The sequence below is a fragment of the Diachasmimorpha longicaudata genome, chromosome 19, assembly GCF_034640455.1.
Source record: "Diachasmimorpha longicaudata isolate KC_UGA_2023 chromosome 19, iyDiaLong2, whole genome shotgun sequence".
Classification (NCBI taxonomy): Eukaryota; Metazoa; Arthropoda; class Insecta; order Hymenoptera; family Braconidae; genus Diachasmimorpha; species Diachasmimorpha longicaudata.
In genome coordinates, this window is record NC_087243.1 from 2033863 (window position 1) to 2048761 (window position 14899).

Consider the following 14899-nt stretch of genomic DNA (forward strand, 5'->3'; position numbering starts at 1 on the left):
TAATTTCGATTGTGAATTATGTAGAATGTTATAAACCGCGAAAAAAATAATGGTTTTTATGACTTGACTTTGTGGATGAGCGGGAAAATTCGAGATTTTAAAGATGAATTTTGACAAAATTGAAAAAAATACGATAAAATTTTTAAATAAAAATCTAAATTTTCAACTTATGATAACTATTGTGTACCGTTACTTTGATGTGTTTTCTCAGCTCGATCGGTACAGTAGAAAAATATAGGATGAGCCGTGTCTCAGTGACGACAAAACGTTAAAATTTATTTAACAAATCAAACATTTCACCAGAACCTGAAAAAAATATTCGAATTTTCTGAAATCGTGAATTCTACTTCTCCTTTTATTTTCTTCTATTATTTCTATGAGAATATAACTCTAAAAGATATTTTCAAAAAAAAAATTCCGAATTGCTAAATTTCTCGAAAAAATCTCAATGTAAAATAAAAAACACCAAAACTGCTGCGTATCAAATCACGCGATGTTACAACTTTGTTTTGCAAATGAAATTATTTTAAATTATGTATAAGAATTTTCCATCATATGCATTCAAATAGTTCTTCTCCCCAACCAAATTTAGTAAAACTTAATTATGGCCAATTCCACTGTTTAGACAAACAGTAAAATCCAAATTCTTTCTACCATTTTTTTCGGTTCTAGACCTTTTAAATGTTGTTATGGGGATAAACCTTACAATCTTCTCGATTGTTAAATTATTTTATAATTCCGTTCTCCCATGGGGCGATTTACCTCGGTGCCATCATTGCCCCTTATTTCTAAATTTATTACACTTAACCCTCCAACATCCCTCCGATTCTTCCAGACAGACGTTTTTGGGGAATCGTCTCCAGAAGACGCCAGCCTCTCCCTCTCCCTACTCGCATCTATGCAATCATGATATGGTCCTTCCCATCACAGGTAATTTCACCAATCACATGGCATTTCCAGAAAACTTTTTCCTCTTCCATTTTTCGATCCCTCCCACTGGACATTTTCCAAGTTGTCTCCAAAATTATTCCCACTCCTCAGTATCATCACCACCGCGAAACAGTCACCTCACCGGAGGTCTTCAGTCTTTTTATATTTCGTCGTCTACAATAAATTCAAATTCAAGATAAAATGGTGAGTGATAATTCGAACCTCATCCCAACGTTCTTTTCCTTCATCCAACGAACTCCCCTCATCACAATAACTAGCTACACAAAAAAAATTCGGCGGGCAGCAAGAATTGTAAATACTGTTCTGGGGAGGTTAGAATTCTGGACTTAACAACTCTAGAGTGTTTACAATCGAACACAGTATTGACACAATTCAATCAAAAAAAAATCAAATTGAACTGGATCTGACGCATGAAAGTGAAGGCGATTAACATCTACAGAAGTTCATTCAAATTTTGAGCTACAAATTTTATCGCATTTTTTTTTCTAATTTCCTCAGAATCAATCTCCGAAATTACGAATTTTCCAGTTCATAAACACAAACATAACCCAAAAAACCTCGTTTTTTTCGCGTTTCATAACATTCTCGATAGCTCCCAATTGAAATAATCGAATCGAAAAATCGATCCAATGGGATAGGGGGAAAAAATATCCCCCCGGTCACGGATATCATCCCCCTTGTCCTTCTCTCTTTGGGGCGGCGAAATCCCCCTCCCTTTTTTTTATGTACTGACACAGTGGGGTTCTGTAGCAGAACAATAGGGAGAGTCCAGGGGGCACAACGCCTCCGGTGTTGGAGGGGGGGGGCGCAACCAAAAAAAAATTATTAATTTATATTTTCTAAAACTGCGAATGTGGTGAATAATTTAATAAAAATAAATCCTTCATCTTCGGAAGTTTTCATTTGAAATCAAAATAGGGGGGGGGGCGGCTGGGGGCGAAGCCCCCCCTCCAAATAAAAGAAAAATTATTAATTTATATTTTTAAAACCTGTGAATGCGGTGAGCAATGTAATAAAAATAAATCCTTTTTCTTTGGAAATATTCATTTCACATCAAAATGGGGGTGGGGGGGGTGTCAGGGGGCCAAGCCCCCTCCAAAAAAAACAACAATTATTAATTTATATTTTTAAAAACGGTAAATGTGGAGAATAATTTAATAAAAAAAATCCCTTTTCTTCAGAAGCTTTCATTTGAAATCAAAATAGGGGGGGAGGGTCTGGGGCGAAGCCCCCCCTCCCAATAAAAGAATTATTAATTTATATTTTTTAAAACTGTAAATGTGATGTACCATTTAATAAAAATAAATCTTTTTCTTCGGAAATTTTCATTTGAAACCAAAATAGGGGGCTCGAGGGGCGCAGCCCCCCCCCCCCCCCAAATGAATGAGAAATGATGAATTTATATTGTAAAAAACTGTAAATGTGATGAGTAATTTAATAAAAATAAATCCTTTTTCCTCCGAAATTCTCATTTGAAATCAAAATACGTCTGAAATAAATTAAAAAATGAAAAATTAAGATTCATTTTGAACATATTTTTTCCGAAATTCGTCCAATGAAAATCCCTCATTCAGAATCAAAAAGTCCATTCACTCGCTGGCAATTTCGCAATGACAAAGAATTTAAAATAGATAGAAGTTTGACATTAAAAGGTCAAACTCCTCTCAACCTGAATGACTCCATAAATATTCACTACCTGATACTGAGAATACACTCCATTATTATTATTGAGATTGAGATCCTTCGGCGGTAGCACAGACCTCGTTCTACACCGGCTCTGGTGCATGATATTTCACCCGCGCGCACAAAACTGTCAGCGAATCACACATTCCACGATGTGCTGTCAGCAAACCGCGTGTCCGTGGTTTGTCATCACTTTAAACTCATTAAAAACATGACAACGATATTGTGTACATGTGCCCTCTGCATTAGTGGATGGAACTGAGTGTTTCCCCCCCCCCCCTCCCGGGGCGACACGTTTTCAGTGAAAAAAATTATTAATAGAAACTGAATTCAAGTGAATGGCAGCGCGTGTGACGCGAGCGTACGGCGAATGACAGGGAGAGGAGATGACAGAAGTTCCCCTTCTTCGAATCACTTTTTCCCACCCAGTGGCCGCACCGATGCGCCCCTCACCAACATCGGCGATAGCACAAGTATCGATTTTGTGAATTTCGTAGACGAAGAGAAAAGTCGGTGAAAAATTGTTGTGCCGGGTACTAAAATTGAGTTGCAAAATTCTAAAACACTAGTGTTGGATTTTAAAACTTTTTTTTTTTTATTTATTAATTTATAGTGATGAACCCACCTTAGGGGTTGTTTACACTTTCAGAAGTAGTTCATTTCTCTTTTTTTTTTAGTTTCTAATTTCGATTTGTATTTTGCAGTCATTTAGATACTCACATTGTTCAAAATCTCGCGGTCAGACTGTGAATGACCACAACCAATCACCTTTGACTGCTGTAACGAGAGGTCAAGATCGGTTTCGGGATCGCTACGGTGGTCAGTACATCATCGTAGATCAGTATCTCGCAAACTTTTTTAGTCCGCGGCACACTAAGCTAAATAAATTTTCGGAAGAAAACGTATATTTAAAAATAATTAAAAAAATTTGTTTTACAAATAGGTACATTAATTAATATTTGGTACAATAGGAAGGAACATATTTTTATTTTAAGCTTAATGTGATGAATGGGCTTGTTTCTGGGAACAAATTTTCATTATTCGTACCCCCTCGCTTGTGCATTTTGTTGTTACGACAAAGTTTGGGAGGGCAAATACGAGTACCTGCGTTCTGGCTAATTTAGTTGAAGTTAAATGACTACTTTTTGGGTAATTTTATAGTTATCAAAAATTGGTTTTTAGATTAATCTCAGAATATCTAGTGCAACTTGGAAAATCTTTTGCGACACACTTAACATTCTCCCGCAGCACACCAGTGTGCCGCGGCACACAGTTTGCGAGACACTGTCGTAGATCAACTGGTTCGGACGCGTCATCCAAATCTACCGGAAATTCAACCGGAACCCCATCCGGAAACTCAACACTAATTTAATCGGGAATATCAACCGGCAATTCAACATACAGTCCACTAAAGAATTAAATATCGAAGAGTGTTGCGTGTCAAACACGCGAAATATATTTCTTATTTTGCTATTTTTTATTCCCATTTTCTTTTGTACAATTAAATTTTTTCTTCGAGCGAATTCCCCAATAAATCTATAAAACTTAAAATGTTCAGGCGCATTCCTTAGATTCCAATAAAATCATAGAATTCTTTCGAATGTTTTCGGAATATTGCTCATTATATTTTTCAGTACTTTTTTCTTTAAGAATTTCTATCGCTTTTGCTAAAATAACCCTCAATTTCCCGCACCTATAAGGAACCGCTCTAATCGTTTTATTGACGGTAAACTCTGCGCGTGGGATTACTTATAGATTCTTTTCCCCAAATATTATATTGTACACTGAATTTATCATTTTCCGGCCTACTACAATTGTTTTATTAGCAGGATTATTGCCTTCTTCTCCTCGACCCTCAAACATTTCAAATTCATTTTCCCACTCCTATAATTTTTCATCGTCAGTATTGTCGCGATCATCATTGTAGGAACATCTCAACGGAGATCCGTTCTCTTCTTTTCGTGTTATAGTTCACCTTTCTTTTTTGTAAATATATATATGTGAAATTTCGAATAAAAAATATTGTGTGTCAATTATATCAATTCTTACTCTCTTAAACATTAACACATAAAACAACTACACAAAGAAAACCTCAGCGTGTACTGTATATTCGAAAATATCACTCTGTAGAGGACAGATTCCTAGAATTTACAACTCCAGGAAATTCAAAATTGAATGTGATATTTGAACGAATATAAAACAAAGAGTTTTATTATCGGAGTGCACATCAGAGTATATATTTATAAAATCAAGCAGGAGTCTCAATGAAACCACGGGTGGACCATTATCTACCTTTCCGAACTTCCACACTCACCATTCCATCCGGCCCATCCCACGTAGGAGATGAGAACTGGCCGACAATCGGCCGATACTGGCCCAGTGTCGGCCAATACTGGCCGAACCTTCGCCCACTGTTGGCCGTTCGTCATCTCCTACTAGGGATCTCACGTAGGAGGTGAGAACTGGCCGACAATCGGCCGATACTGGCCCAGTGTCGGCCAATACTGGCCGAACCTTGGCCCACTGTTGGCCGTTCGTCATCTCCTACTAGGGATCTCACGTAGGAGGTGAGAACTGGCCGACAATCGGCCGATACTGGCCCAGTGTCGGCCAATACTGGCCGAGCCTCGGCCCACTGTTGGCCGTTCGTCATCTCCTACTAGGGATCCCACGTAGGAGGTGAGAATTGGCCGACAATCGGCCGATACTGGCCCAGTGTCGGCCAATACTGGCCGAACCTTGGCCCACTGTTGGCCGTTCGTAATCTCCTACTAGGGATCTCACGTAGGAGATGAGAACTGGCCGACAATCGGCCGATACTGGCCCAGTGTCGGCCAATACTGGCCGAACCTTGGCCCACTGTTGGCCATTCGTCACCTCCTACTAGGGATCTCACGTAGGAGATGAGAACTGGCCGACAATCGGCCGATACTGGCCCAGTGTCGGCCAATACTGGCCGAACCTTGGCCCACTGTTGGCCATTCGTCACCTCCTACTAGGGATACATCATTCCGTAACCTCATTATTTAAACATACATGTGTCCTCTATGTACCAAAAATCTGTCGCATCTAGGGAATTCTTTTTTAATTAGTCCATCTATCAGTTTGTTTCGTGGTTGCTGGTACCTTGGGCAGTGCCATGAGATGCGGTCAAAAGTTTGGATTTCTGCGCCGCACCAACAACTGGGATCATCAGAGATACCCCCTCGAGTCAAGGAGACTGGGAGATGATAATGATTAGCTCTGACGCGATTGACAGTGACAATACTGTAGTATCGCGAATAATTATGGGGAAATCCTCAGTTTAAGAATGATAATCTGTCAAATATTTTAGACAGATGTTCCTCGTATTTTATTAAGATAGTACTAGGGCTATAAGATTATATTGTAGTCGTAGCGTAGGTGCTAATTGTGAGGAAACCCCGCAAATAGACATGGATTGGTACAAGGATGCAAACCTGTACGATAGAAGTACCTATAGGGTCATATTTTGTGGGTTTATGAGGCCCACAGATGTGACAGGCGGAGATCGGTGCAGCCAGCGAGGCCCAGGGATGCTAGGATCACGTGACGCGATTAGGACCCAGTCCAGGGTTGAGAAGAGGGACAGGGTCAGAGTCGTGATTGAGCAGCGATAGACGTTAGACGTGTTTTTTTAGATAGACGTAGACTTAGACATTTTTGTGTTGTGTGTTCAAGAGTGTGATCGAGAGTGCATTGAGAATCAATTGCTCAAGGTCACTCCGAGATCTAAAATTCTCTGTCGACTTTGTTGTTGAATAAATAGTGTTTCTCAATTTAAATTATAAATTTTGTTATAATTAAATTGAAAAACATGATTCATTCATTAAATTGTACCTTTTATTACAACTAAAATTGTAACTTTTATTACAATTAAATTGTAGCTTTTGTTAAAATTTAAATTGAGTAACCCAAATTACGCTACTTGGTAATTTCGAGTTGTTTGATTTAAGTCCCATCCCTATATCCCGAAAATTCTGTTGAAACGTCAAAGATAACTTGATGCGTTATTGTTCGGAGTTACATAACTAATCACTATTGCTAAACTTATAATTATATGGCTAAAAACACATTCGATATGATTCAGTCGTGTGAGAGTTTATTCAAGTATTAATCCTCAATCCCTTCAATGAAACAGATGTGCCTAGCACTTTAAAGGTAAGAATTCGCCCTAAACAAAACTAATACAAATAACTATTCTATTGCGTGGCTTTGAAAAGTGAAACGAATATTTAAATACAAAATACCACTTTAATTTTTTATATCCAACACTATTGTTATTGTTATTCAACGGAAGTTTAAAAACCTAATCGCGACGATTTCCAACGAATAATTTCAGTAGTAAAAATAAAAATCAAAAACATTAAATAAAAATAAATAAAAAATTTTGTTTTCAAATTTCAGAAATTTTTAATTAAATAATGACTTTCAACTTTTATTGCCGCTAGACAGTCCTCATTAGTCCAGAAGTGTAATCAGCCTTTCGACCGGTTTAACCTTTCGGCCACCATTCAAATTAATTAATTAATTATTTTTAATTAATTATTATTTTTTTAATTATTTAATTAATTAACTAAATGGTATAATTAATTTATCCAACAAATCCTTCCCCAGGAAATGACTATTCATTTCACTCACGAAATTCGTCTCGATTGTCAACATCAAAACAATAACAATCGTATTTATTTTATCGTATCCTATTCGCTCGTTTATACTTTTCGGTTCATCAATGTCTTGAGGATCGAATGTTTACCCCACCGAACCCGCGATATCTCAATTACCACGAAATGTATCCACGATAACGAGAAGTTTATAAAGCTACTGGTCATTACTGAAAATATTTTGAAATATGCTGCGCTGGTCTGATACTCAATATTTATTTTTAAGTGGGTTAAAGGTCACTGAACTGATAGCCCCTCTCCATTCCCGAGTTGTTGATGAGTTTCGTAATTTAAAATTGACTTACCCGACGCTCCTCTTCCCGTGCCGCCCGCAGATGTGACTCGATGGCGTCGAGATCAATTTTTGGCATGGCTGTCTCGATGTTGTAGACATCGAAACCACCTGCAATCGATTGATTGATTGATTAGTGAATGGGTGGAATTATGGCGCAGTTTCAGTGAAGGATTAAAAATCAGGATTAATGAATAATGATTAATGCAATGTTTAGTGAAGATCGTAAGCAACAAAAAGGTCACATGACGTCACTAATTGGGTATTTTTAAGGGAATAAATTTTTCAAAATGGCTGACGCTAAATTACCCCAAACGAATTTCCATTGATTCAAGAAATATTTCTCCAATTTTCACTCGTTATTTCCCTCAGTGAAACGATATTTTGTCAACAAAATGACTGTTTCGTCTCCAACAACTCTATTGTTATTTCTGGTCTAATTGTGTTTAATTATAATTTATTGTTCTCCAGAAAAGGAAAATATTCCAAATTAACATACGTTCTGGAGAACGAAAGAAGAGAGAGGACGCGAATAACAGCAATTTTAATCCTTTTTTTCATCCGTCTAATCCGGCAATTCCAGAGAAAATCACGACCTAGTAGTTTGGACAAAGCTGCTGGTCGTCTGGGAAAAATCTTGTTCCACAAAACTCATCAGCTCTTCAGCAATTCACTATTTTTGTCAACCCTAAAATCGCGGGCGAAGACCAACAACCTCCGAACCCGTCATTTATGGTGGGAAACTCCCCAACTTTACTAGCACCCATACGCTGAACACACTTCCAGAAGGATCTGGCCAGGAATTTATGACTTCGAAAATGTCAAATTTCTCCCTTTCTTCAGATCACACCCTCTCCACTCCCACCATCAATAGACCACACCAATGAGTTCGAAGGTTCTTGGCCCACCAATCAGACAAACGACAAATAATTGTTGTACAGCAAATTCCCTCCTCTTTCTTCGGACACTCTCACGAGAAAAAAGGAAAGATCGAGTTGGTTCGTTTTTGGAAGTGAAGTTGGAATGCCATCTTAAGTTTTGTATGTCTCAAGTGTACGCAAAAGCCGTGGCCACTAAAAAATAGCATTTTAGAACTTTGAGTACCCCAGTGTCAGTGTAATTTCATTATTTCTATTAGTTTCCCTCATCAATTAACTTTCCTCTCCCGCAGTTTTTATTAATCGAGTGACAAACCAACACCCGGAGAGACTTCAGAGAAAAACTCACATCTCGAGTGATATTAATTTGGTAGCTAGAGTGTATCAACCCTGAGTTAATCCACTCGCGTCCAATGCTGCTCTCCTAAAACTCCCTGATCCCAGGTAAAATTTGTTCTTTCAAAACGAATTTCACCTTCACAAAATCAACTTACCCGCCCTCTCCACCTGCTCCATCCTCCACTTGTCGGTTCTCCCGTTGTGGCGCTGGGGTCCATGTCCCTGCTGACGTCGTCGTGCCTGATTCCTCACCATCTTCTCCTTCTTCCGGCAGTCGACACTGAGTTCTGCGTCTTGAGTGAGATCCACCAGTTTATTAGTGTCCTCCCTCAAAGTGTCCTTCACCAGACCAGGAAGTGCTCGGGAGTGAACATCAACGGTCTCCATAGCCACCACGTCGGGGACTGGTTGAACGTACTTCTCAAGGTCAACCCCAATGTCCTGGCCAATGCTGGACAGGAGATCAATCTCCTGCAGTTTTTTGTACGGCAATGGCTCTTCAGATAAACCCTCGGAGTCTGTAGTAGTCTCCGACTCGTCAGGTTTTCCCTCCAGCGATATTTCCGTCGCCTTCGGGATCACGTCGATGTGCTCAATCACTGGTTCTTCGGTCTAAAAGAGAGCACAAGAATTTATTGGTTGTGTTTTATTTATAAGGTGGGAAATAGAACGCAGTTTGAGGGTGCGGGATTGGCTGGTGAAATGTGTAGACTGGGGTAAATATATAATTTTGTTGGTTAAATATTTTTCTGAGAAGAATTTCAAGAGGATTTTTCAATGGAAATTTCGAGTTTATTTGTTTAGAATAAATATGATTGCAAAAAGTATCAATAAATATATTTTTTACTGATAGAAAATATTTTTCTTTCGGTGTAAAATATCATTTTTGTAATTCAAAAGAATATTTAATTGTTTAAATAAGATTTTACCCTCAGTCTGAGAGAAGAATATAATTTTGTTAATTAAATATTTCTCTGACAAGAATTTAAAGCGATTGTTTCAATAAAAATTTCGAGCATTTGTTTATCCAAAATAAATATGATTAGCAAAATTATATTTTTCTCTCAGTGTAAAATATAATGTTTATAATTCAGAAGAATATTTAATTGTTCACATTAGATTTTTCTCTCAGTGTGGGAAAAATATAATTTTGAATAACTGAAATTAGAGAATGGAAAATCCCTCAAACCCAGCGCTTTCATCCGAAACCAATATCGACATTCTGAAACATAACCCTCGAACGACCTGAAATTTAATGAAAAGCGTGAATCACAGCTGAAATGACACGAATCATCACCCAACCCAAAGAAGATTGACTAAAGTAGAGGCTCAGTTCTGGGGGCTTGAGTGACCCCAGCGGCATCGTAGTACTTCACCCCAGGAGAGTGGGACCTTGAGGGAATGGAACCTTGTTCGGTCCTACCATTTTTTTTTAACTGCAAATAATTCTTAATCCTGTTGGATACCAGAGTAAACGCACTCGTTTTTAATAATCCACAAAAATAAAAGAACTTTATTTGCTTGTCTGGGAGTACAATTTATTGAGACAACCAGTCGTGTCCAAAGGTGATTCGAAAAGTGAGGTCTACAAAATATACTTGGGAGAGTTTGAGGGATGACCATGTGATAACTATTAGAGGATCGGAGTAGGGGTAGAGAGTGGACATGTGGCCCTGAGGATCAGGAAGGGCCTTGAGTGGGACTCTTCGCAGGAAAATCTTCTAAATGAGGGTTGTTTATTGGGGAGAAAGTTGGAATGGTGTTGGATTAGGATATTGCTTTTAACATCGTAAGGTTTTAATTATAAGGTTTTAAGGCGGCATTCTGGTCTAGAAGCCTAAGTTTTAAGCATTTTTCAAACTAAGATTAAAAAAAAATGAAAAACATTTTTCCTATATTTTCCATTTTTTTATATGTTATTTATTGGTATTTCAACAATATAAAAAAAAATTATAAAAAAAAAACGAAAATTCGCCAAATTACAGGCCGGTGAAGTGATTCGAAACAAAGAATTTTGAGAAATTGTCAATCAGCCAAGATGTCGCTACCGAGTAAACCTTAGCCAAAAAAAAAAAATCATAAAATGGCGCCGACCTGAAAAAAATTTTTTTTTTCATTTTTTTTTACCTTTTTGAATTTTTCCAAAATACTCAAAATTGAAATTTTTCAAAATCCAGGGGTCACTCGATAGAGAGGTATATAAAGAAGATTTACACCAAATTACAAACAAATCGGTCGGGTAGAACTTGAGATATCATGACAACCACTCCGAAAAAAGTAGTTTCGAGAAAAACGCGTTTATTATGTGATTTGCTTCACTCGGCCGGCTTAGATGACGCGTCACAAAATCTGCTGTATCTCTGAAAATAATTCGAATTTTGAAAAATCCTTTTGAGGACATATTCTTAAAGGTTTAAACTTTGAAAATATGCAAAAACAAAATCGATTTTTTCGAATTTCTTGACCAGAATACCGTCTTAAGGAGAGGAAAAATGTGGTTCTAATGCTTGAATTTCGAGGTATACAACAATCCCTATGTTTCGTCTCCATCAATTGTTCACCTCTTTTTTGCCTCTGAACCATAAAATCGCGCAACGACCCAGAACCTCCGAACTCGTTATTTATGGTGGGGAACTCCCCAATTTTACTAGCATCCATATGCTGGACACATCTCGAAAAGAGTCTAGCCAGAGATTCATGACTTCAAAAATGTCAAATTTCTGCCGTTCTTCAACTCACGCCCTCTCGACTCCCACCATCAATAGAGTCCACCAATCAGAGCCAACTAAAAATATTGTGGTATGACATTTTTCCTACGCTTGCTTGGTCTCCGGCACGAGGAAAAACGAAGGAAGTTCAGTTCGTTTCTGAGACTTAAGGCAGTATGAAGTGATAAGTCCCGTTATTAACATTGTACGCAAAATTAGATAAATTAAAAACAACAAATAGTATTTTCATACACCCAGTGTTCGTGTTGAGTAATCATTAATTTCCTGTAACAATTAAATTTCTTCTCCCCAGTTCTAATACCTGGAGAGACTTTAGAATAAACATGATATCTCGAGTGATATTAATTTGGTAGCTGGAGTGTATCAACTTGTCTTCAAGTAGGAACTAATCCGCGGTGTGGCGTATGTGTCACCAGGGAGTGTTTACATTTGGTTGGGAGCCGACATAACCTCGAGTGATCAAACAACTTAGGTGATAGAAGTATAAAAAAATCAGAATAAATAAAATTCAATAAATAAAATAAATAGAAAAAATTGTGTGACATTATGGCATCGTGTACGATCGTTGGATGTACAGTAGGCTATTCAAGTAACCCCGATAAAGGGCCTTGCTTTAGTACTCCTAAAGATCCTGCACGCTTGAAAGAATGGAAATTTGCCACAAAAATGCCTTTGCTCAAGTCAGGAGATCCAATTTGTTATCAACATTTTCGTGAAAGTGAAATAGAGAGACATAAAATCATGTATGCCATCGATGGAACAATAGTACAGAAGGTGAGTCTTAATTAACTAATTAATCAATTAATTTTCATTGACAAAGTTCACAATAGTATTTCTCTTTCCTAGATTCTTTATAAAATAGCTCGATTACAGAAAGGTGCGATTCCTTCTCAATTCGTGTGGACAGTTGTAGACACAGATGTGATCTCGAATATCTCAAGTAATTGCGAATTGCATGCTACGAAGCAACATACCAGATCTTCGAGTTCTTGTTCGACAAGATCTGACGTTTCGAGTGTTTATCATGCAGAGACTATGGAGTCACAAGCAAGGCCTCTGAGTGCTTGTTCTTCAAGTTCTGGCATCTCAAGTACTTATCAAGAAAGAAGTATGGAATGACAAGGGCGACCACTGAGTGTTTGTTCTTCTAATTTTGAAATAGAAAGTGAAACAATTACCTCCTCCAACCATTCTTTGGACGACTTGTTCAGGCAATCTACCACAGTCGAACTTTCTCAGATTCACCAGAAAAATTTAACTGAAATGTTCTGTATAAAAGAAACCTTTCTTTTTATTTGTTTTCGCCACATTTTATGTTTAATAAAAATGATTAAAACATTTGTTACTTTTGTCTTTTATTATCAATATTACGAATTATATTGTTTTTTCCTACATCCTTAACATTTGATATTTGAAAATGGATTGCCCTGGTGATACTAACGCCACCTCGCGAGTTGAGACACATTCGGGGTCACGTATTTGCTCAAGTTGCAGGGGGCTACTTCCTGGGCCATCTCCTAGGTTAAGCCGTACCCCTCGAGGATCTTCACTGATCTCATTAATGAATAATAAATAATAATAATAATAACATGGCTGATAGAAATTAGATTTTCCCCGTATTTTTGAAATTCTGTAAAGGCAAATGAACAATTCCTAGATAAAAAATTATGATAATTACCTCACTATCTTGTTCTGGATTTTTTCCCGCACTCTCGGGTGGTATTTCTTCAATTTGCGCAAATTGCGGTCGTTCAGTGGAGCTCGATTGTAAATCAGCGAATTCAATCTCGACGGGAATATTATTCCAATGCGTCTGGTGCACCTCAGGCAGTGAGAAGGTGTCCTTCCAGGTGGAGGTCTCTTGTATCTCGATGTGGATGTCTTCGATCCTTTTTACATCATTCAGATTGTTCTCCGAGGTGGATAGGGCGCTCGCGTAGAAGGCAGTTAGGCTCTGATGGGAAATTCAGAAAATTGATTAGAAATCGATAAGACGTTTCTGCCTTTTTCTATTAGAAATGGCGACTTCAAGGTGGGGAGAGTTGCAGATTTTAAAAATATTAATTTGTGATAAATTAGTGATTTTATTTTAGATTTTGATGTGAATTAATTCTTTGGATTGATGATGTAGAGAAATAATAATAATGAGGGGAGAGATAATAATGGGAAATTTGAAAATTTCGTATTTTAGTGTATTATTTCAGTTTTGGGAACGGAAAACTTGTGACAGATTTTTTTTTTGTTTTCGTAATTTCGTTTGGAAATTAGAAAATGTGTTCGTGTATGTTAAATAGTGGGGAATTGTTGTTCAAAGTTTTCGATTTCGGCGGAAACTTTGTAATCGTTCCATTTTGGAATTTTCAAATTTTGGTGGAAGTGTTTCATCGTCAACGCAAAGAAGGAGAATTTGAAAATGAATTTTTATTTATTTTTATTTTATTTACGTCCGGATCCGAAAGATTTGAATTTTTATGCTCTCTTCTGGCTTTTTCGAAATCAAGGCTAGCAAGCTTTGCTAGAAACCAAGGGAGCAAGTGCTCCAACCCTGGATATTTCAGATTTATGCTTCCTTTCGGATGTACAATTCCTCTAAGCGAAGCGGGGACACTATCCTCTTCACAATTATCCGAACAGTCCGAAGACCCAGGCAACTCGTGGGCCTCGTAATCCGATAAACTCTCGGCGGAACTGCTCAGAGATGATCTCGACACTGACAGATTGTTGTTATTTATGATGCTATTAAAATTTGTTGCGTTGACGTTGACGTTCGTACGGGCGACGGCGACGGAGGACCAGGTTGTGGTGTCCTCGGCAATTTGGAAATCCTGGATATCGTAATTTTTCTCGTAATTCAGCGATTTTGTCGCGGCACTTTTGAAGTTCTCGATTTGATCGGATGTCGATGGAATTTCGTCGCTCTGATGATCGATTTGACTTCAAACAGAAGAAATAAAATTTAATATCAGGAGAATGGGGAACTTGCATGCGGCCCAGATTTGAGAAATAAATGTATTAATAAATAGTTTAACGCCTATGGAATACTCTCCAATGGAAAATGCATTCTAACTCATTGCAGTTTTTTTTTAACAATCAATCGAAAATTGCGTAATTTTGAACCACGTTTAACGCTCGTGACGTCATCAGGCGGTGACTCCGGGTTCTTATTGCAGCCGCTAGATGACAGCACTGATATTTTTCTAAACGTCAGCCGGTGTCAACAAACAGTAGAGGTTATATTGTTAAATGTCACTTCTGCCCAGTAAAGGGCGAGAATAACCTGCGGCTTCACACCACAATTTTCGAATATTTTTGCACGCAGGAACTGTTATAAACACTTTATTCAGT

The 14899-nt window shown here is 37.9% G+C and overlaps 1 protein-coding gene across 8 annotated transcripts in view; it reads right to left on the reverse strand.

Moving 5' to 3' along the window:
* The window catches only part of LOC135171241 (uncharacterized), a 51440-nt gene that overhangs the window by 26309 nt on the left and 10232 nt on the right, over positions 1-14899 (reverse strand). For all 8 annotated transcript variants that reach the window (XM_064137637.1, XM_064137640.1, XM_064137638.1 and 5 more), the window contains exons 3-6: positions 13999-14488; positions 13233-13508; positions 8981-9437; positions 7622-7719 (exon numbers count right to left, since the gene is read on the reverse strand). In XM_064137637.1, the coding sequence (XP_063993707.1) occupies positions 7622-7719; positions 8981-9437; positions 13233-13508; positions 13999-14488 (1321 nt within the window). The remainder of the gene's footprint in view (positions 1-7621; positions 7720-8980; positions 9438-13232; positions 13509-13998; positions 14489-14899) is intronic.